The sequence below is a fragment of the Babylonia areolata genome, chromosome 14 (assembly GCF_041734735.1).
Source record: "Babylonia areolata isolate BAREFJ2019XMU chromosome 14, ASM4173473v1, whole genome shotgun sequence".
Taxonomy (NCBI): domain Eukaryota; kingdom Metazoa; phylum Mollusca; class Gastropoda; order Neogastropoda; family Buccinidae; genus Babylonia; species Babylonia areolata.
The window spans coordinates 29,963,381-29,986,554 of record NC_134889.1 but is presented as its reverse complement, the minus strand read 5'-3'; the positions used below and the strand labels follow the sequence as shown (position 1 = coordinate 29,986,554).

At 43.0% G+C, this 23,174-nt stretch overlaps 1 protein-coding gene across 1 annotated transcript; it reads left to right on the top strand.

The window, feature by feature from the left end:
• Positions 1 to 749: 749 nt before the first annotated feature.
• Positions 750 to 23,174, top strand: LOC143289583 (uncharacterized). Its single transcript, XM_076598613.1, has 8 exons — positions 750 to 924; positions 5,570 to 5,723; positions 8,414 to 8,526; positions 14,897 to 15,100; positions 18,244 to 18,394; positions 20,445 to 20,481; positions 20,925 to 22,139; positions 22,465 to 23,174. Exons 1-8 carry the CDS (start codon positions 802 to 804, stop codon positions 23,111 to 23,113), a joined length of 2,646 nt encoding a protein of 881 aa, XP_076454728.1. The 5' UTR covers positions 750 to 801; the 3' UTR covers positions 23,114 to 23,174.

The following is a 23,174-nucleotide window of genomic DNA, read 5'->3' as shown; positions in this document are numbered from 1 at the left end:
GTGTAGAATAGAACTACTGCCACTTTTAGAAAATTGATCATTGTATATATGAGTTAACATGATAACAATATAAAATGATAAACAGTGATGAAAACTGTTAATGAAGACTAAAATTTTTGAATTATTACGTTGGGTTTTTTTTTGTTGTTGTTTTTTTTTCAGTAAGTTTTTATGTATCCTATTCATAATCATACTGAAAAATGTTAGTATTGTTCTTTTCACTTTTTGTTCTCCTATGAATATGGGCATGTGTCCACACTCATTAAATCATTTGTCTTTGATGATTGTCTCTCTCTCTTTCTCTTTGTCTCTTGCTCTTTTCTGTCTTCATTCTATCTAGTCTTTTTATCACTACACCCACCCACCCCCCTCTCTCTCTCTATCTCTCTGTGTCTAGCTGCCTCTCTCTGTCTATTGTGTAATGTAGACCCTATTCAGGATGGGGACTGGATGTAAAAAAGCACACCAGTTCTTATCTATTATCCTCGAAATAAAGAATTTGTCTTGTCTTGTCTTGTCTTGTCTTCTCTCTCTCTCTCTCTCTCTCTCTCTCTCTCTCTCTCTCTCTCTGTGTCTCAAAATGATAATGCATAATGATATGATGCATTTATTTGCATCTTTCTCTGTCTCTCTCTCTCTCTGTCTCTGTCTTTTCCTCTCTCTCCCTCTTGGTGTATCAGTTGTCCATGTTTTTAGAAGTTTACAATACATTTGTTTGCGTTTCACTTTCAGGATTTCCTGTACAAACTCAAACAGTCCAAAAGCGGACGGTTTAATCGATTGGTCCAGGAACGATGGAAGATGAAATACTTTGTTCTGAGTTGCCAAGGCAACCAGTTGGCATTGAAGTGTTACAATAAAAAGCCCAAACAGCTGCATGGCTCTAGTCCAAAGAGACAGATCAGCCTGTGCCCTTCATTTAAAGTAAGTATACCATTTCTTTACTTGTGTATCTTGGGCCTTTAGAGACAATGAAACGCCCATTTCAGCCTGTCATGTGGATTTCGCAGTTCAGTGTGAGAAGGTCTCTGAAAGAAAGAATGCAGGCTGTAACCTTTGCCATGGCCAAATTCTGTCAGAGGACAGTGATAACTAGAGGCATAGCGGCCGAGTCGTGCAGGTGGTGGACTACCGATCCAGTGATCGGAGTTCGAGGCCTGCGGTATTTTGGCCTGGTGCTGTGCCCTTGGAGAAAAGCATGTTACTCTGAATTTTCCACACTCCACCCATGTGTGAATGGGTACCTGACTTAGGCTGGGGGGAGGTTAATAGGGTGGAAGGAGAGGCTTGAGCCCCCCTGCCTTTCTAATGCTGAGCCTTTGACGTAGTGAATATGACCATGAGTTCACTGCCCCTACAGCTGAGAAAAGCTATAACCCTTAAGCTAACATTGACTTGTTAGACTGTCATTGTCCTTGTCCTTGTCTCCTATTGTGAAAGCAGGAGTTGAGAGTTTGATTTTTTTTTTTTTTTTTTTTTATACAGGTTTATGTGTGACATTATATTCATCGCCAAATTTTATTTCTATTTATGAATCTGTGTGCTGGATGAAACATGCATTGTGTTTGTGACAGAAACAAACAATTGTCTTGTTATTGACGGGCGCAATAGCCGAATGGTTAAAGCGTTGGACTTTCAATTTGAGGGTCCCGGGTTCGAATCACGGTGAGGGCGCCTGGTGGGTAAAGGGTGGAGATTTTTACGATCTCCCAGGTCAACATATGTGCAGACCTGCTAGTGCCTGAACCCCCTTCATGTGTAAAGGCATGCAGAAGATCAAATACGCATGTTAAAGATCCTGTAATCCATGTCAGTGTTCAGCGGGTTATGGAAACAAGAACATACCCAGCATGCACACCCCCGAAAACGGAGTATGGCTGCCTACATGGCGGGGTAAAAAACGGTCATACACGTAAAAGCCCACTCGTGTGCATACGAGTGAACGCAGAAGAAGAAGTCTTGTTATTCCTTGCTCATGTTACTGTCATGTCTTTCTGTGGGTGAAAAAGAATGTAAATTGTCTATGAGTTAGACAACAGAACAAAAATAAAATGATATAGATTAAGAAGCAGTCTAGTCATTTTCTTCACCATACTGATATGTAAGTTTGTAGATGCAGACACACTGGAAACTTTGCCAGATTGAGACCCAACATTTTTTATTTTGTAGTTAGTTTTGTGTGCAAACTTTAGAGGAAAAAAAACATAAATGCTTTTGACTCTTTACATTGGTATTTTATGGTTGTTTCTGGTTAGTATTATCAACAGATGCACACCATCAATGTGTGAATCCCATTTAATGTTTTTGTTTGCAGTGACAACTTAACACTTTATGACTATATGATAAAACTTATAAGATATAGTGAATTACCTGATTTTCTCTTTTTAATCAGTCCATTATATCTTCAGTAATGGATACATGTATCCTTGATAAATGTCAGTTTGGCACTGTTTAGCTTTTGTTTTGAAATTTTGTGTTTTTTGTTGTTGTTGTTGTTGTTTTTGCGTGTGTCTTGATTGCAGACCTTTTCTGTAAAATCTGGCATAACCATTTACTTCATACTTCATTCTACAGAGTTGACACCCAGTATGTTTTCTTTTTTATTCAATGTTTCTGTGTTTGAATAGTTTTTACAGTTCAAGTACTCTTTTGTTAGATTAATACAAAATCTGGCTATCATTCCATTACGCACACATTTTTAGTTTCTGTCATCAGAAAAGCTGATGTAATACTGTTTTCACAGGTGAAAGCACACGTGTATACAAAGAATGAACAATTACTCTAATTGTAGCAGATGGTGCTTTTATCACCAGATGAAATTTATCGGTCACATTATCAAGTTCCTGGTAAACCAGCTGTCATGTTAGTTTAAACTTTAGTGATGTTCAGTGATTCACTCGGGGTGTTCGATTTCAAGCTCAAACACAAACTATGCAGATGACATTGTTTTTTTTTTCTCCATTTATTTCATAGTGACGGGAATGAGCAAATTTAAATAAGCTAACTTCTTAGAGTTGATTGGAATGTGTGTATATATATATATATATAGTATAACTGGCCAACGTCCATGTATTCATCATTAGCAAACTGGCCATGTATTTCACTGACACGTGACAGGTTGTTTTTGACTCACTTGTGTAAACAAAGTGAGTCTATATTTTAACCCGGTGTTCGGTTGTCTGTGTGTGTGTGTGTCCGTGTGTCTGTGGTAAACTTTAACATTGACATTTTCTCTGCAAATACTTTGTCAGTTGACACCAAATTAGGCATAAAAATAGGAAAAATTCAGTTCTTTCCAGTCATCTTGTTTAAAACAATATTGCACCTCTGGGATGGGCACACAAAAAAAAAATAAAAAAAGAAGCCTGATTATATGCAAACTGCATTTACTGTTATATTTATGTTTTTTGTATTCTCTAAACTTGGCACTTTGATCTGATATTCTGACACAGCAACAAGAGCAGTCATTATTATCATTTTTTGTTCAAACGGGAACTTCTTTTGCTAAGCATGGAATTTTTTTAATTTTTGGCAAACGTTTTGGCGCAGATAGTAAAAAAGGGAAATTACTCTGTAATTAATGCAAGGGGACTTAATTTATCACAAGTGAGTCTTGAAGGCCTTGCCTCTCTTGTTAAGATCATGTTTCTTCTTTGTTTCATGACAGAAGATATGGGTGAGAATGCTGTGGAAATGGGTTTTTTTTTTAATTTTCTTTTAAATCTTAAGGTTGGGTATTGTTACTTGTGTCATATCTATGACCATCTGCATGTTTTTACGGTGTTTTTCTTGTGTCATATCTGTCACTGTTTTCTGCATCAGTGCGTGCTTGTGTGTGTGCGTGTGTGTGTGTGTGTGTGTGTGTGTGTGTGTGTGTGTTGTGCGTGTGTGTGTGTTGTGTGTGTGTGCGTATGTGTGTGTGTGTGTTGTGTGTGTACGTGTGTGTGTGTTGTGTGCGTGTGTGTGCGTGTGTGTGTGTGTGTGTTGTGTGTGTGTGCATGTGTATGCGTGTGTGCGTGCGTGTGTGTGCGTGTGTGTGTGTGTGTGTGTGTGTTGTGTGTGTGTGTGTGTGTGTGTGTGTGTGTGTGTATGTACTGTTCTCACTAGTGTAATGTCTGATAATGTCTGCATGCTTGTATCTTTGTGGCATTCTTTCCAGTGTCATCCATGATTGTATTCTGCTTGACTGGATCTCTTTGTGTGCGTGTGCGGTGTGTGTGTGCATGCATGTTTGTGCGCATGTGTGCGTGCACCATGTGGTATGGTGGCCTAGTGGTAACGCGTCTTCCTTGGAAGCATGAGGACCTGTGCGTGCAGGAATGAATCCCACATTTGCCACGGTTTTCTCCCCCCTCCTCCAGACCTTGAGCAGTGGTCTGGACGCTAGTCATTCGGATGGGATGCTAACCCAAGGTCCCACGTTCCAGCATTTGTATTTGTTTGTATTTGTATTTCTTTTTATCACAACAGATTTCTCTGTGTGAAATTCAGGCTGCTCTCCCCAGGGAGAGCGCATCGCTATCCCACAGCGCCACCCTTTTTTTTTTTGTATTTTTTCCTGCGTGCACTTTTATTTGTTTTTCCTATCGAAGTGGATTTTCCTACAGAATTTTGCCAGGAACAACCCCTTTGTTGCCGTGGGTTCTTTTACGTGCGCTAAGTGCATGCTGCACACGGGACCTCAGTTTATCGTCTCTTCCGAATGACTAGCGTCCAGACCACCACTCAAGGTCTAGTGGAGGGGGAGAAAATATCGGCGGCTGAGCCGTGATTCGAACCAGCGCACTCAAATTCTCTCGCTTCCTAGGCGGACGCGTTACCTCTAGGCCATCACTCCACTTAGTGCACATAACAGAGCCCACATCAACGAAAGAGTTGTCCTCGTCAGAATTATATAGAAAGATTCACTTTGATAGTAAAACAAAAAGGGGGTGGGGAGGGGGGGGGGGGGAGGTACTGCACTGTGGTGATGCACTCTCCCAGAGGAGAGCAGCCTGAATTTCACACAGAGAAATCTGTTGTGACAAAAAAGAAATACAATGCAATACAATACAACACAGTGTGTGTGTGTGAGAGAGAGAGAGAGAGAGTGTGTATGTGCATGCTTGTGCATATGCATGCTTGCTTGCTCCTGGGAAGAGGAGCCCAAGTTTCACACTGAAAAATTTGCTGAGACAAAACAAATAAGTACAATAGTCAATACAATACAATACCACATGCGTGCATGAGTGTGAGTTCACATGGGCTTGTTTATGGGTATGTGTTTGCTCTCCCTGAGGAGAGCAGCCCGAATTTCACACAGAGAAATCTGTCGCTCGAGAGGAAAAAGTAATTCAGTGCAATATAACACAGTTAAGTGTGAGTGTGTTGTTGGTGCATGTGTGCATGTTTGTCAATATGTGCGTGCACGCTTGTGTTTGTGAGTGCGTGCACATGTGTGTGTGTGTATGTGTGTGTGTGTGTATGAACTCAGAACTCAGAACTCATTTAATTGTCGTAAAACCATCATAGGAATTATGGACACTATTTCAATGTGTGTGTGTGTGTGTGTGTGTGTGTGTGTGTGCAGGTGGAGAAGCTGAGCAGCTGCCACAGCCGTGCCCTGGCGGTGCAGCTGACTGCGCCCAGCCACCAGCTGTGTCTGTCGGCCGACAACCAGGGCACGGTGGACAAGCTGGTCTTCCTGCTGCAGACACAGATCAGGCTGAGGGACAACATCAGAGGTAGAGAGGGAGGGAGCGTGGGTCACCGTCTGGCCGAATGTGTGTCTCTCTGTCTGTTGTTCTGTTAACAAATGTCATGCCACCAGTCATTTAGATTAATAATAATGATAATAATAATTGTGATGATAATAATAATGGTATTTATATAGCGCTGAATCTTGTGCAGAGACAAATTGAAGCGCTTTCGCACCAGTCAGACGATAAACCAAGGCCCTGTGTGCAGCACGCACTTGGCGCACTGAAAAAGAACCCACAGTGGCAAAATTCTGTGGAAGAAATCCTCTCTTATAGGTACACAAATATATAAGCATGCACTCGAGGCCTGACTAAGCGCATTGGGTTATGCTGGTCAGGCGCTGGTGTAGCGCATATGGACTTGTCCAAACGCAGTGATGCCTCCTTGGTATAGCAGACCTGTGGCATAACAGACCTGAGGTATAGCGAACCTGTAGTATAGCAGGCCTGTGGAATAGTGGACCTATGGTATAGCAAACCTGTGGAATAGCGGACCTATGGTATAGCGAACCTGTGGTATACTGGACCTATGGCATAGCGGACCTGTGGTATAACAGACCTATGGTATAGCGAACCTGTGGAATAGTGGACCTATGGCATAGCGGACCTGTGGTATAACAGACCTATGGTATAGCGAACCTGTGGAATAGTGGACCTATGGTATAGCGGACCTGTGGAATAGTGGACCTATGGTATAGCGGACCTGTGGTATAACAGACCTATGGTATAGCGAACCTGTGGAATAGTGGACCTATGGCATAGTAGACCTGTGGTATAACAGACCTATGGTATAGCGAACCTGTGGAATAGTGGACCTATGGCATAGCGGACCTGTGGTATAACATAGTTATGGTATAAGAGACCTGTGGTATAATGGACCTTTGGAATAGTGGATCTGTGGTATAAGATACCTGTGGTATAGTGAACCTGTAGAATAGCTGGTCTGTGATGTAATGGACCTGTTGTATAGCAGGTCTGTGGCATGGTGATATAAACACAGAGTACCATGCCTACATCCTTTTCACAGTCACCACATTGTGTGCACGTTGCTTCTTGGATGCATCAAGGATAAAATAGATGTTGATATGTGTATATATATGTATATAAGTGTCTCTTCTTCTTCTTCTTCTTCTTCCACAACGTATGCACATTGTTTCTTGGATGCATCAAGAAAAAAAGAAAAGTTGACATGTGTATATATATGTATGTTTTCTTCTTCTTCTTCTGCTTCTTCTTCTTCTTTTTCTTGTTTTCTTCATCGTCATCATCTTCTTCGTCTTCTTCTTCTGCTTCTTTTTTTTTTTTTTTTTTTTTTTTTTTTGTTCTTCTTCATCATCATCATCTTCTTCATCTTCTTCTTCTGTTTCTTCTTCTTCTTCTTCCACAATGTATGCACTTTGCTTCTTGTTTGAATCAAGAAAAAGAAGAAGAGAAGTTGACATGTGTATACAGAGAGAGAGAGAGAGAGAGAGAGAATGAATGAATGAATGAATGAATGAATGAATCTATTTTCCAACAGTGAAGATATTAGCACTTTGGCCGACTTACACATCTGCCGTTGTTCTAAGAGACACACACAAACATGTACGCATATAAATGTAGTTATGCTTAATACTTAATACATGTATGATGTACGCGTCAAACTGAGAGACACAGCATTGCTCACATCTTTACGGAACGGAAGCGAGTAACACACACACGCACACACACACACTAGAGAGAGAGAAAGAGAGAGAGATGTGGTCTTTTCTTCTCTTCTTCTTCTTGCGTATGGAAGGACAATATCATCTCCATGAAATACAAGTTCATACAAGTGGGTGCATGCGCACTTTTCTTTTCCTCTTGGTGCTGATGTGTGTCTTTCACACATTTATATATATATATATATGTGTGTGCGTGTGTGTGTATCCATTCTTATTGTTACTGGCACAAGCACGCAACATGGACATGTGCACGCATGTACAGATAGACTAGAGGTGATAGACAAGACTGGACAGACAGGATAAGACAGAATGAATCACCACAAAGATACACACACACGAGTGTGCACATACATAACATCAGGGTTGATTAATTTAGAGCTGCACACACACACTCTCTCTCTCTCACACATACACACACACTCTCTCTCTCTCTCTCACACATACACACACACTCTCTCTCTCTCTCACAGCACACACACACACACACACACACACACACACACACACACACACACACACGCCACAAGACAACACAAGACAGCACAACACACAACACACATTCACTCTCTCTCTCTCTCTCTCTCTCTCACACACACACACACACACACACACACACACACACACAACACCACACCACACCACACAACACAACACAACACAACACAACACAACACAACACAACACACACACACACACACACACACACACACACACACACACACACACACACACACCCCAACAACAACAACAACAACACAACACACACACAACACAACACAACACAACACAACACAACACAACATACACACACACACACACACACACACACACCACACTACACCACACCACACCACACACACACACACAGCACACACACACACACACACACACACACACACACACACACACACACACACACACACACACACACACACACACACACACACTGACTCCTGACTGTGGCTGTGACAGACAACCTGGTGGAGGTGAAGACAGACCCTTCCGAAGTCTTCAGGAGGATAGGGGCCAAGGGAGCTAACTGCATGCTGCATGTCTCACCTTGGGGCCTTACCCTGGCTCTGAAGGTAAACACTTGGCAATGCTCTTTCACCCTGGTTCTACTTCTCCTTCTTCATTCACGAGCTGCAACTCTGACATTCACTCATGTTTACGCAAGTGGGCTTTTACCTGTATGACCATTTTTACCCTGTCATGTAGGCAGCCATACTCCGTTTTCGGGAGTGTGCATGCTGGGTATGTTCTTGTTTGCATAACCCGCCGAATGCTGACATGGATTTAACGAGTGTGTTGGATCTTCTGCTTGCGTATACACACGAAGGGGGTTCAGGCACTAGCAGGTCTGAACATAATTATGTTGATCTTGGAGTTCAGAAGAATCTCCACCCATTAGCCAACAGGCACCGTTGCCAAGATTCGAACCCGGGACCCTCAGATTGTAAGTCCAGTGTTTTAACCACTTGGCTATTGAGCACATCACCCTGGTTCTGAAGGTAAACACTGTGTGGTTCTTTTACCCTGGTTCTGAAGGTAAAGACTTGGTGATATTCTTATATCTTGGGTCAGAAGGTAAAGATGTGATGTTCTTTTACCATGGTTCTGGAGGTAAAGATGTGATGTTCTTTTACCATGGTTCTGGAGGTAAAGACTTGGTGATATTTGTGTACCCTTTCTGTGAAAATAAAGATTTGGTGTCATGTACTGACAGGCACAATAGCCGAGTGGTTAAAGCGTTGGACTTTCAGTCTGAGCGTCCTGGGTTCGAATCACGGTGACGGTGCCTGGTGTGTAAAGGGTGGAGATTTTTACGATCTCCCAGGTCAACATATGTGCAGACCTGCTAGTGCCTGAACCCCCTTCATGTGTAAAGGCATGCAGATCAAATACGCACATTAAAGATCCTGTAATCCATGTCAGTGTTCGGTTGGTTACGGAAACAAGAACGTACCCAGCATGCACACACCCCGAAAACGGAGTATGGCTGCCTACATGGCGGGGTAAAAACGGTCATACACGTAAAAGCCCACCCGTGTACATGCGAGTGAGCGTGGGAGTCGCAGCCTACGAACGCAGAAGAAGAGGAAGAAGGTGTCATGTACTGTACTTGTCAAACTGATGCAAACCAGGCCTGTGGGTTTGCTCCTCCAGGTGGCCAACGTTTCGTGGCAGGCAACTCAGTGATAAAACATCTCACTGTTTGTCCACTGTCCTACTTGGTAGTATTCTTTTACCTTGGCCTTGCAGGTAAAGACTTGGGCCAGGTTGCATGAGGCGATCTTGCAGTGCTAAGTGTGCCTAGAGATAAGAATGCTCCTTAGTATATGTGCCTAGAGATAAGAATGTTCCGAAGTATATGTGCCTAGAGATAAGAATGTTCCTTAGTATATGTGCCTAGAGATAAGAATGTTCTTAAGTATATGTGCCTAGAGATAAGAATGTTCCTAAGTATATGTGCCTAGAGATAAGAATGTTCCTAAGAATATCTGCCTAGTGATAAGAATGTTCCTAAGTATATGTGCCTAGAGATAAGAATGTTCCTAAGTATATCTCCCTAGTGATAAGAATGTTCCTAAGTATATGTGCCTAGAGATAAGAATGTTCCTTAGTATATGTGCCTTGAGATAAGAATGTTCCTTAGTATATGTGCCAAGAGATAAGAATGTTCCGAAGTATATGTGCCTAGAGATAAGAATGTTCCTAAGTATATCTCCCTAGAGATAAGAATGTTCTTAAGTATATGTGCCTAGAGATAAGAATGTTCCTAAGTATATCTCCCTAGAGATAAGAATGTTCTTAAGTATATGTGCCTAGAGATAAGAATGTTCCTTAGTATATGTGCCTAGAGATAAGAATGTTCCTAAGTATATTTGCCTAGAGATAAGAATGTTCCTAAGAACATCTGCCTAGTGATAAGAATGTTCCTAAGTATATGTGCCTAGAGATAAGAATGTTCCTAAGAATATCTGCCTAGTGATAAGAATGTTCCTAAGTATATTTGCCTAGAGATAAGAATGTTGCTTAGTACATGTGCCTAGAGATAAGAATGTTCCGAAGTATATCTGCCTAGAGATAAGAATGTTCCTAAGTATATATGCCTAGAGATAAGAATGTTCCTAAGTATATGTGCCTAGAAATAAGAATGTTCCTAAGTATATCTGCCTAGTGATAAGAATGTTCCTAAGTCTGTGTGCCTAGAGTTAAGAATGTTGCTTAGTATATGTGCCTAGAGATAAGAATGTTCCTTAGTATATGTGCCTAGAGATAAGAATGTTCCAAAGTATATGTGCCTAGAGATAAGAATGTTCCGAAGTATATGTGCCCAGAGATAAGAATGTTCCTTAGTATATGTGCCAAGAGATAAGAATGTTCCTAAGTATATGTGCTTAGAGATCAGAATGTTCTAAGTATATGTGCCTAGAGATAAGAATATTCCGAAGTATATCTGCCTAGAGATAAGAATGTTCCGAAGTATATGTGCCTAGAGATAAGAATGTTCCGAAGTATATGTGCCTAGAGATAAGAATGTTCCAAAGTATATGTGCCTAGAGATAAGAATGTTCCTTAGTATATGTGCCTAGAGATAAGAATGTTCCTAAGTATATGTGCCTAGAGTTAAAAATGTTGCTTAGTATATGTGCCTAGAGATAAGAATGTTCCTTAGAATATGTGCCTAGAGATAAGAATGTTGCTTAGTATATGTGCCTAGAGATAAGAATGTTGCTTAGTATATGTGCCTGGAGATAAGAATGTTGCTTAGTATATGTGCCAAGAGATAAGAATGTTCTGAAGTATATGTGCCTAGAGATAAGAATGTTGCTAAGTATATGTGCCTAGAGATAAGAATGTTGCTTAGTATATCTGCCTAGAGATAAGAATGTTCCGAAGTATATGTGCCTAGAGATAAGAATGTTCCGAAGTATATGTGCCTAGAGATAAGAATGTTCCTTAGTATATGTGCCTAGAGATAAGAATGTTCCTTAGTATATGTGCCTAGAGATAAGAATGTTCCAAAGTATATGTGCCTAGAGATAAGAATGTTCCTTAGTATATGTGCCTAGAGATAAGAATGTTCCTAAGTATATGTGCCTAGAGATAAGAATGTTCCTAAGTATATGTGCCTAGAGATAAGAATGTTCCTAAGAATATCTGCCTAGTGATAAGAATGTTCCTAAGTATATGTGCCTAGAGATAAGAATGTTCCGAAGTATATGTGCCTAGAGATAAGAATGTTCTTAAAAGTATATGTGCCTAGAGATAAGAATGTTGCTTAGTATATGTGCCAAGAGATAAGAATGTTCCTTAGTATATGTGCCAAGAGATAAGAATGTTCCGAAGTATATGTGCCTAGAGATAAGAATGTTCCTAAGTATATCTCCCTAGAGATAAGAATGTTCTTAAGTATATGTGCCTAGAGATAAGAATGTTCCTAAGTATATCTCCCTAGAGATAAGAATGTTCTTAAGTATATGTGCCTAGAGATAAGAATGTTCCTTAGTATATGTGCCTAGAGATAAGAATGTTCCTAAGTATATTTGCCTAGAGATAAGAATGTTCCTAAGAACATCTGCCTAGTGATAAGAATGTTCCTAAGTATATGTGCCTAGAGATAAGAATGTTCCTAAGAATATCTGCCTAGTGATAAGAATGTTCCTAAGTATATTTGCCTAGAGATAAGAATGTTGCTTAGTACATGTGCCTAGAGATAAGAATGTTCCGAAGTATATGTGCCTAGAGATAAGAATGTTCTTAAAAGTATATGTGCCTAGAGATAAGAATGTTGCTTAGTATATGTGCCTAGAGATAAGAATGTTCCTTAGTATATGTGCCTAGAGACAAGAATGTTCCTTAGTATATGTGCCTAGAGATAAGAATGTTCCTTAGTATATGTGCCTAGAGATAAGAATGTTCCTTAGTATATGTGCCTAGAGATAAGAATGTTCCTAAGTATATGTGCCTAGAGATAAGAATGTTCCTAAGTATATGTGCCTAGAGATAAGAATGTTCCTTAGTATATGTGCCTAGAGATAAGAATGTTCCGAAGTATATGTGCCTAGAGATAAGAATGTTCCGAAGTATATGTGCCTAGAGATAAGAATGTTCCGAAGTATATGTGCCTAGAGATAAGAATGTTCCGAAGCTGCCGTGGCGAAGTGGTTAGCGTCGCGGACTGACGGCTGGGAGGACGCGGGTTCAAATCCCAGCGGAGGTGGGTTTTTTCGGCCTGTGGCCGGCTCCTACCCAGAGTTGAGTGTGCTGTGGGCTTAAATGGGGAGACTGGGACCACACAGTCGAGTGTCATCCACTTCAAGGATGCGTCTTTGGGTGTGTTGCTCTAATTACTTGACCAACACTGCAAGTGTCTGTATCTCTCGGGCCTGGTTAACGCCGGGATATCATTATGACAGGAAGCGTAGAGTACAGCCTTGTCACGCAGTCCCAAACCAAAATGGACCTCCATAGCAACATCGTCATCATCATCGTCATCCTCCTCCTCCTTCATCGTCATCAATATAAACAAAATAGTCTCAAAGTCTGTGGCCTTTCATGCCCTGCTCTCATGGTGACCTCAGTTTCGATACACCTCCACTTCTGTGCTTGGGGTGAGTCCTGTCAATGTTGTCAGTATCGGCGGATTCGTCGGGGGCTGTTGTTTGAGGGACGTGGTGGCGGTCTCCACTCTGGGGGGGACGCTCACTCAGTCTGGCTCCGCGACTAAGCCATTATTGTCGTTAGGGGGCTTAGTAGGTGGTGTCCTAAGTACGTAAAATCAGAACAGGCACCACTGAACACCACCGAAGTGACTCAGCAGCAGTGCAGGGTCTCCTCTGGTGTGTGGCCTCCAGGCGACCTAACATCGATAGTTCCCTGTGGACTGCCGACGCTGGAACTGCGACGGACGAACCCGGGTGTGGCCGTGTATGGGGGAATCTAAATGAGCGGCATGGGAGTAATGCCACTGAAACGGTGCAGATGATGGGGCAGCAAAAAAAAAAAAAAAAAAAAGAATGTTCCTAAGTATATGTGCCTAGAGATAAGAATGTTCCTAAGAATATCTGCCTAGTGATAAGAATGTTCCTAAGTATATGTGCCTAGAGATAAGAATATTCTGAAGTATATGTGCCTAGAGATAAGAATGTTCTGAAGTATATGTGCCTAGAGATAAGAATGTTCCTAAGTATATGTGCCTAGAGATAAGAATGTTCCGAAGTATATGTGCCAAGAGATAAGAATGTTCCTTAGTATACGTGTGTAGAGTTAAGAACGTTCCTTAGTATATGGAATTTACCGCGGAGTTTGGAACATTCTCACCGCTGCTAAGTTCACACATGCAACCCACCCCCTGGTGATGGTTGTTTCAGTCTGGTTCTCCTGTCACTTCTGACAGCACTGCACCGCATGCCTGCCTTCTATTTATCCGTTTCAGCGTCTACACACCTGTATACTCATGCTGTTTCTCCGTGTGGAGTGATGTCCTAGACTAGCGGTGGTTACACGTCAGCCTAGGAAGCAAGAGCGCTTGAGCGTGCAGGATCGAATCCCATGCTTCCTACTGTTTTCTCCCTCACCATCTAGACCTTGAGTGGTGGTCTGGATGGTAGTCATTCGTGTGTAACGATAACCTGATGTCCTGTGTGTAGATGCTCTTAGCACATCTGTAGAAAAATCCACCTTGATAGGATAGCAAATACATTTGCAGGCAGGCAGGGAAAAAAGAAAGAAGAAGAAGAAAAAAAAAAGAATGGGTGGCGCTGCACTGTAGCAATGCGCTGTCCCTGAGGAGTGAAGCCCAAATTTCACACAGAGAAATCTGCTGTGACAAAGAGAAATAATGCAGAACAGATTAGTGATGCATGTGATATACAGTGCTCTGGCACTTGCATGATTATATAATATAAGAAATGTGTGTGTGTGTGTGTGTGTGATATGCATTTGAGTACATAGCAGTCTAACACATTTGCTTACATATTTATCTCTGGAACTTTCACAAGTTGTTTGAACAGTTTAAACAATTTTTGTTTGGGGGGGGGGGGGGGGAATTCCAAAAAACCCCATCTACAAATGGAATTTTAATTATGTATTCATTTATCTAATATAGCATACAGTACCAGCTTTCAGTTGACACTGTACATAATGTGTATATGAATGTAATAAAATTATGATTTTTAATTACAATGTTTTCTTTTTGAAGAAGATTAACTGTCATGGCAAGTTTATGTTTGGTTGTTATTCATAAATAAAACTGTCTGGTTGGTAGCATTATAAACAACAACAACAAAGTTAGATGTAAAAAAAAAAAAAAAAATTAAAAAAAAAGAGGAGGGATATATATAAACAATGATAATAGAAAAAATAAAGTTAGATGTGAAAAACAAAAAAACAAAAAAAAACACACCGAAAAACAGAGAGTGATGTTAAAAAAATAAAGGTTGTTTTCAGCAAAGTCGGGTCGTTCTGGCACAGTGGCCTCTGAAAAGCGTGCGCTACTACGAGAGTTCGGGTCAGGGGCAGTTCAGCATCGAGGCAGGGATGGTGGCGCCCATGGGGGAGGGGGTCTTCCAATTCCACACTCTGCAAGGCCTGGACAACCGGCTGTACGACACGGTTGATCACTACGTCATCAACACCCTGGATAGGGTCAAGGTGAGGGTCACTGCTGTGTTTTTTGGGATTTTTTTTTTTTTTTTTTTTTTTTTTTTTTTTTTTTTTACTTCTTCTTCTTCTGTGTTCACTCGTATGCACACGAGTGGGCTTTTACGTGTATGACATGTAGGCAGCCATATTCCATTTTCGGGGGTGTGCATGCTGGATATGTTCTTGTTTCCATAACCCACCGAACGCTGACATGGATTACAGGATCTTTAACGTGCGTATGTGATCTTCTGCTTGCATATACACACGAAGGGGGTTCAGGCACTAGCAGGTCTGCATATATGTTGACCTGGGAGATCGTAAAAATCTCCACCCTTTACCCACCAGGCGCCGTCACCGTGATTCGAACCCGGGACCCTCAGATTGACAGTCCAACGCTTTAACCAAAACGCTTTAACATTCGGTCAAATCCATATACGCTACACCACATCTGCCAAGCAGATGCCTGACCAGCAGTGTAACCCAACATGCTTTGTCAGGCCTTGAGAAAAGATAAATAAATAAATAAATATTTTTTTAAATAAAAATAAAAATAAAATAAAATAACAAAAATAAAATAGAATAACAAAAATAAATAAATTAATTAATTTTTTTTTTTTTTTAAGATAAATACAGTGTCAGTTTCAGTTTCAGTAGCTCAAGGAGGCGTCACTGCATTCGGACAAATCCATATACGCTACACCACATCTGCCAAGCAGATGCCAGATAAATACATAAAAATAGTTTAAATACTACTACTACTAATAATAATATTTATAAGGCGCAAAATGATGAAGTCAACTCTAAGCACAAAAAAAAAATGAAGAAAAGAAAGAAATTAGAATAGTCTATTGGTATGAGAATACTCGTACCACCTCCGCAGGGGAAGTAATCATGGTACGTGGAGTAGAATGAGTTAATCAAGTTATGGGGACGATGTGATAGAATCACTTAGGTGTCAAGACTTCTCTGATCCAGCGTTCACTGGTGACCAAGGTTCGAGGTCCTGTTTTGTATTAGTATTTGTATTTCTTTTTATCACAACAGATTTCTCTGTGTGAAATTCGGGCTGCTCTCCCCAGGGAGAGCGTGTCGCTATACTACAGCGCCACCCTTTTCTTTTTTTTTCCTGCGTGTAGTTTTATTTGTTTTTCCTATCGAAGTGGATTTTTATACAGAATTTTGCCAGGAACAACCCTTTTGTTGCCGTGGGTTCTTTTACCTGCGCTAAATGCATGCTGCACACGGGACCTCGGTTTATCGTCTCATCCGAATGACTAGCGTCCAGACCACCACTCAAGGTCTAGTGGAGGGGGAGAAAATATCGGCGGCTGAGTCATGATTCGAACCAGCGCGCTCAGATTCTCTCTCGCTTCCTAGGCGGACGCGTTACCTCTAGGCCACCACTCCACTATGGTGTTGGGTCCTTATGAAGAGGCCCTCAGTCCAGTTGTTTTTTGTGGAGTTTTTTTTGTTTGTTTTTTTTTTAAGGTAGGAGAGAGAAGAGGGTGAGACAGAGAGAGAGGAAGGGGGTGAGATGGAAATTTCCTATTTTTAGAAGGTTATTTATGCCAAAAAGGTGTTAACTTTACTGTGGAATTGATGTTTTACACTCTGAATTTGAATTCACATGGAGGGGTTGAGTTAGTTCATTGTGAAAATTTTTTTTTAAAGAAAAAAATAAAAGCAAGCCTGACCTCCAGGTTGTAATTTGAAGTTTTTGTCTGCCTTATTTATTTAACCTCTTTTTTTTTTTCTTTTTTCTTGTTTTAATTCCTTTTCTTTTTTAAGCATGAACAACAAGACTACAAGTGAATTTCACTTTGAAGATGGTAATACAGTTGACGTAACTTGGTATTTGGTATGGATACTTATATAGTGCCTATCCTGTGTGCAGCATGCACTTTGCACACGTAAAAGAACCCATGGCAACAAAAGGGTTGTCCCTGACAAAATTCTATAGAAAAATCCTCTTTGTTTTAACAAATAAAAGTGCAGGCAGGAAAAAAAGGGTGGTGCTCTCAGTGTAGCAAGCGCTCTCCCTTGGGAGAGCAGCCCGAAGTATAAGATCAGCACTCTGTGTTATAAATGTATTCACAAATCTGCCCCTTCCTATCTCTGTGACTGCTTTCACCTCTACACTCCATCTCGTTCTCTACGAATGGCTTCAGATGCACTCTGTTTACGCATACCAAGACTCAAACACTCCACTGTTGGCCGCTGTTCTTTCTGTCTCTGGACCTTGCAATTGGAATGAACTTCCTCTTTCGCTTTGTCAGGTCTCCGCACTCAGCTCTTTCAAGTCTGGCCTTAAAACCCACCTCTTTCCAAGATAGCCTCCCTTCCCTGCCTCTTCTTTGTCTTCAGTTTCTCCAGTTCTTAGAGTTATGCATGCATGTAAATGACTGGTGCGAAAGGGCTTTGATTTGTCTCTGCACAAGATTCAGAGCTATATAAATATCATTATTATTATTATTGATTAACTCACTCGGGACGACAAGTTTTCTCCCTTGCTTTTCCCCACAGACGGCCCATTTGTAAGGGTTTGGAAAAAAATTACAAAAAAATACAAAATACAGAACTGGTTTATTATGTGTTGTGCTATTACATATATATAAAAAAAATCAAATTTCTGTATTATTTTTACAGTTTTGCCAAATGTAGAAAATACTGCCAATTTTTCACCCCGAATCACCATACCCATGCTCGCTTTCTGCATTAAATTCGCTTTCTTCTTCATCATCATCCACCTCTTCAATGTCCGACCCTTCAGTTTGTAGCATTTCAAGTACTTCGGCAACCCTAAAACATTGCCGTCACTGCCTTGTTCGCTTCACAACATTCTGAGAAGAGCCCGCTTTGCTAACAGGCTGGCACGCGAGCAGACGACCGGCCAGTGACTTTGTCAGCCTGTGTGCGAGACAGGCCACACATCCCAGGCTGACCAATCATACTGTTCGATTGTGGAGTGACCCAGAATAGCGCATTCTGCTTGGCTAATCACAAAACCACATGTACAGCGCATGATGGAATTTTACTTTCGGAGAATGCTGTTCCATTCCTTCGTCCGAATCCGAATACGTTTTGTGTAGGAATGCGTGAGCATTCCTTTGTCCGGAGAGAGTTAACCACTCGGCCACTGTGTTCCCTTTCAGCCCAACCAGCGTGGCACGCCGGAGGAGATACAGGACTACCTGCGGGAGTTTGACTGCCTGCACTCTCTGACCGTTCTGACCCCTGCTCCCCTGGCCAGTAACCCCGAGGTCTCCACTCTGCTGCAGGAAAACTGGAGTTCTTCGTCTGCAGGTGTGTGCTGGATAGGTGTGTTTGTTGTACTGTGTGGCATCAAGTGTGTGTATAGAATAGAATAGAATAGAATATGTCTTTATTACCATGTGTACCGGGGTCACAAGGAATATTGGTGGGGGGATAGTACATAACAAGATACGAACATAAATTGAAAATCATACACAAACACAGATGCAGTAGAAATTAGGATACATACAAGTGCATATCAGTATAAAAACTTGTGCATGCTCACACATGCATGTACTGCACACACACACACACACACACACACACACACGTTTGAACAGAAGGTGCATATTACATGTGGATGGGGTTGATGACAAGTGCATTTCATTATAAAAACTTTTGCATACTCACACAAGCATGTACTGCACACACACACACACACACACACACACACACACACACACACACACACACACGTTTGAACAGAAGGTGCATATTACATGTGGATGGGGTTGATGACTAGATCTTCAGGTAGATGGTTGTTGATTGCGCAATTCTATCTCTCTCTCTCTCTCTCTCTCTCTCTCTCTCTCTCTCTATATATATATATATATATATATATATATGTGAGTGTTATTGTCTTGAGGGGCATGGAGGAGGAGGGTGTGTGTGTGAGTGTGTGTCTGTGTGATTTTGTGAGAACGTCTACAAGTGTGTGTTTGTGCATGCCTGCAGGTGTGTGCTGGATAGGTGTGTTTGTACTGTGTGGTTTTTATGTGTGGCATTAAATGTGTATGCGTGAGCGTTCTGGTTGTGTGTGTGTGTGTGTGCGCGTGCGTGCGTGTGTGTGTGTAATTTTGTGACAACCTTTACAGATGTGTATTTTGTGCATGTGTGTGGTACTGCTTCATGAGAACTGGAGTTCTTCATCTGCAGGTGTGTGCTGGATAGGAGTGTTTGTATTAGGGGGGTGGGGGTGGGGTTTATGTGTGGCATTAAATGTGTATGCATGAGTTTTTCAGTTTTGAAGGGTGTGGGGGAGGAGGGTGTGTGTGTGTGTGTGTGTGTGTGTGTGTGATTTTGTGAGAACGTCTACAAATGTGTGTTTGTGCATGCCTGCAGGTGTGTGCTGGATAGGTGTGTTTGTACTGTGTGGTTTTTATGTGTGGCATTAAATGTGTATGCTTGAGTGTTCTGGTTGTGTGTGTGTGTGTGTGTGTGTGTGTGTGTGTGTGTGTGTGTGTAATTTTGTGACAACCTTTACATATGTGTATTTTGTGTATGTGTGTGGTACTGGAGTTCTTCATCTGCAGGTGTGTGCTGGATAGGTGTGTTTGTATTAGGGGGTTTGGGGGGGGTGGGGGCGGGGTTATGTGTGGCATTAAATGTGTATGCATGAGTGTTTCAGTTTTGAAGGGTGTGGGGGAGGAGGGTGTATGTGTGTGTGTGTGTGTGTGTGTGTGTGATTTTGTGAGAACGTCTACAAGTGTGTGTTTGTGCATGCCTGCAGGTGTGTGCTGGATAGGTGTGTTTGTACTGTGTGGTTTTTATGTGTGGCATTAAATGTGTATGCGTGAGCATTCTCTGTATGTGTGTTTGTGTGTGTGTGTGTGTGTGTGTGTTTATGTGTGTGTGTGTGTGTGTAAATCTCTGAGTGTGTGTGTGCCTCGTTTTGTGAGAACATTTACAAATATGTATTTGTGCGTGTGCATGGTAATGGTTTTTGTACATAATGTGCATGTATTCAGGTGTGAGTGCACACATTTGTATTAATACACTCGTCACTCACCGGTGTGAAATTACTAATTATGTACATTGGATTGGTGACTCCACCCTTGCTCCATGTTGGAAGGTCATATTATGATGTTTATCATTAAATAGTGGCTATGTTTGGAAAACAATAATCCACACGAAGGAATTATCAATTAGTTTAAAACTTTTTCAATGAAATGTTAAATTGTTGGGTTAAAAAAAAAAAAGATTTTTTTTTTAGTTTGTTTTTTTTGTTAAGGGCTCATGTGGAAAGAGATTGTGAACAACTGTTTCAGTGTTTGTTTTAGAGATGAATCAGCTCATGGAGGTTATGTTCACCCATGTGCAGGGGCAGGAGATGTTCATCCAGCTAGCCCGGCCTCCAGGTCAGTTTCTTAATAGATCTGCATGATTTTTTGCTTTTTATTTTATTTTATTTTTTACAAAAATGTATGAAATGTATCTCGCAACCAACCATTTTTTTTTCTCTGTTTTTTTTAATTGGTAGGAACCCCTTTCACAGCGTGACAGTAAAATACAGAGGTTTCCTTGTGTGATTGATAGCGAAATAGTAAAATGATATATCTGTAGTAAAATAGTGAAATGATATACTAATATGTCTCTAGAAAAATAGTAAAATGATATAGCTGTAGTAAAATAGTAAATGATACATCTCATATATCTCCTTGTGCAATTCACAGTGAAACAATACATACCTCCTCTTGCATCTTCTCTCAAGAAACATGTGACGTAACCAAGCTATACTGCAGTCAGGTTAGGAGTTTTTTCACATGGTAACACAGTACACTGCACACAACTGTGGTTTCAGCTCGTCGGCATCGGACAGCGTGCCTTCCACCCCCCACTCCTCCGTCTCGTCCCCCGTGCCATCTCCCAGCTCCCCGCTCCGAGCCAACAACAATGCCAACCGTCCGCTGCCCACCCCGGCCTCCCCCCGCCCCCTCCCCTCCCCCCAGCAGTCCCCCCGCTCGGAGCAGCGCAGACAGTCGCCATACCTGCAGCGACAGCGGGACTCGCCGAGGCAGCGAGGTTCCCCAGCGTCGCTGCCTCGGGGTGAGGAAGGGAGGGTGGCTGGGCGACCCCCTCCCCCACCTCCCCGCAGCGGTCAGCATGGCTCTCCTTCCCGGCCGGGGCCCAGGGGTTCCCCCTCCCAGTCCGCCCGGCAGGATTCTGTGGACGGTGTGGCCGCCTTCCCTCACAGCGCAGGACCCGAACCCCGGCGCCACTCCAACCCTGCCAACGTGGCGTTCAGGGTGACGCACGACTCCAGTGTTCATCCCTCCGCCATCAGGAAACAGATGAGTTATGACAGCAATGCCACTGGCATGGCAGACAGCAACTTGTCGCGACATCATCATCGTCATCAGCATCCTGCTCCAAACTCCCCCCAGTCCCCGATCCCCTCCCCGTTGGAGGGATCCGCTGAGCGCAGCTCCTGCCCTGTGCCGTCGGTCAGTCCCCGGATCTCGGGCACAGACCCTGTGACGGGTGTGGAGCACAAGCTGGAATCCCCAGTGGAGGACTGGCTGGTGTCGGCCAGCTGCGAAGACCTCAGCGACCACATGCGCACCGTCATCTTCCAGCAGAGACAGAACTTCCAATCGCCGGCCCTGGCGTCCGAGCCTCCCTCAGCCCCTCCCGCTCAGAGAGCAACCAGCCACGGCAACGACAGTGACCCTGACTACATCCCTCCCCCTTTCGAGAACATCATGGGCTTTCGCTCCGGCATGGATTTGGAACGGAGCAAGGCCCGCGATCGGAGTCAGTCCTTTGACGTCAACTCCAAGATGCACAAGAACTCCTCTGTGCGCAACGGGGCCGCCGGTGGTGGTGGCTCGGCCAGCCCATCCATCAGGCAGATCCGCAAGATGGTTTCCGCTCGCAGCGCCACCAAGGAGAACCTGCGCAAGTCGCTGTCCAACCCCAACTACCTGAACCTGGGCAGCAAGGAGAAGCTGTACCAGCAGCGGGTGCAGGCCACCAGGTCTCTGCAGCACAACCGCAATGATGACGCCAAGCTGAGGTCAGTTCCTGCCTTGTCTCAGAACAAAAACAAAAACAAAAAAAACCAAAAAAAACCGGGAATTTAACAGGGTTACAAATGGTACATTAAGGTCAGTTCAGTCTTGTTTTAGAAAAACAACAACAGTTTTTTAACAGGGTTAGAAACATTACATTTAGGATGCACAGACCTTGTGAAAATACATCACACAGATGATGCACAAATAAGACAGACAAGCATCACTGAATGATAAAACTAAACAACATGAAATAAACACAAACATCAGCCAACACCAGGCCTTCTTTCAAGACACAGACAGACAACGCCTCTGTGTTGTGTGTTGCAGCTCCCAGGCCAAGCACAAGAGTCGATCCCTGGCCTCCTTGCTTCCCAGCGCCATCCGCCGCTACCTCAGCAGGGAGTCCCTCTCCTCCCCCTCCCACCACCAGCACCCCTCCTCCTCCTCCACCTCCCCGTCCCCCGACATGCGGCACAACACCCGACGGCCCACCACCACCACCACCACCATGCCCACCGACGGCAGCGAGGAGGACGCCAATGTTCGTCGCCGGCACAGCGCGCGGTCTCTTCGGGAGATGTCCATCAAGGGGATCCACTTCACCGACCAGAGCCGCTCGTTCAGGAAGCCGAAAGGGTACCAGAGGAGTAAGAGCGCCGACCCCAACCTCAGAAACCACACGGTGGAGGACGGGTCTCTTCCTGTCCCTGGTGGTGATGGCGGCAGCATCTCAGGACATCGTCTGTCATCAGGAGTGGAGAGCACAGCAATCGAGGTGGGTGGTGATCTCGGTGATAAGCGCAGTGTGAGGAGAGAGGACGGAGGAGAAGGAGGAGGAGGACAGAACTGTGATGGAGACGCTGGTGCTGGGAGGGTGGCTGAAAACGGTGCCAGAGTGAACGGGGGTCTCCATTCTCCTGATGGCGACGGGAAGATTCGGCTTCCCAGTCGTACCACTAGTCAGTCGTCGTGTTGATGGCATTTTGCAGAGAATTGTTTTGCTGTGGTGGTGGTGGTAGTGTGTGTGTGTGTGTGTG

Bases quoted from the DNA above. Each gene is read 5' to 3' on its own strand.
- LOC143289583 (XM_076598613.1), top strand. From the start codon at position 802: ATGAAATACTTTGTTCTGAGTTGCCAAGGCAACCAGTTGGCATTGAAG. The intron at 8,527-14,896 runs GTAAACACTTGG...GGTTGTTTTCAG, and splicing joins GCCTTACCCTGGCTCTGAAG to CAAAGTCGGGTCGTTCTGGC. The intron at 15,101-18,243 runs GTGAGGGTCACT...GTTCCCTTTCAG, and splicing joins ACACCCTGGATAGGGTCAAG to CCCAACCAGCGTGGCACGCC.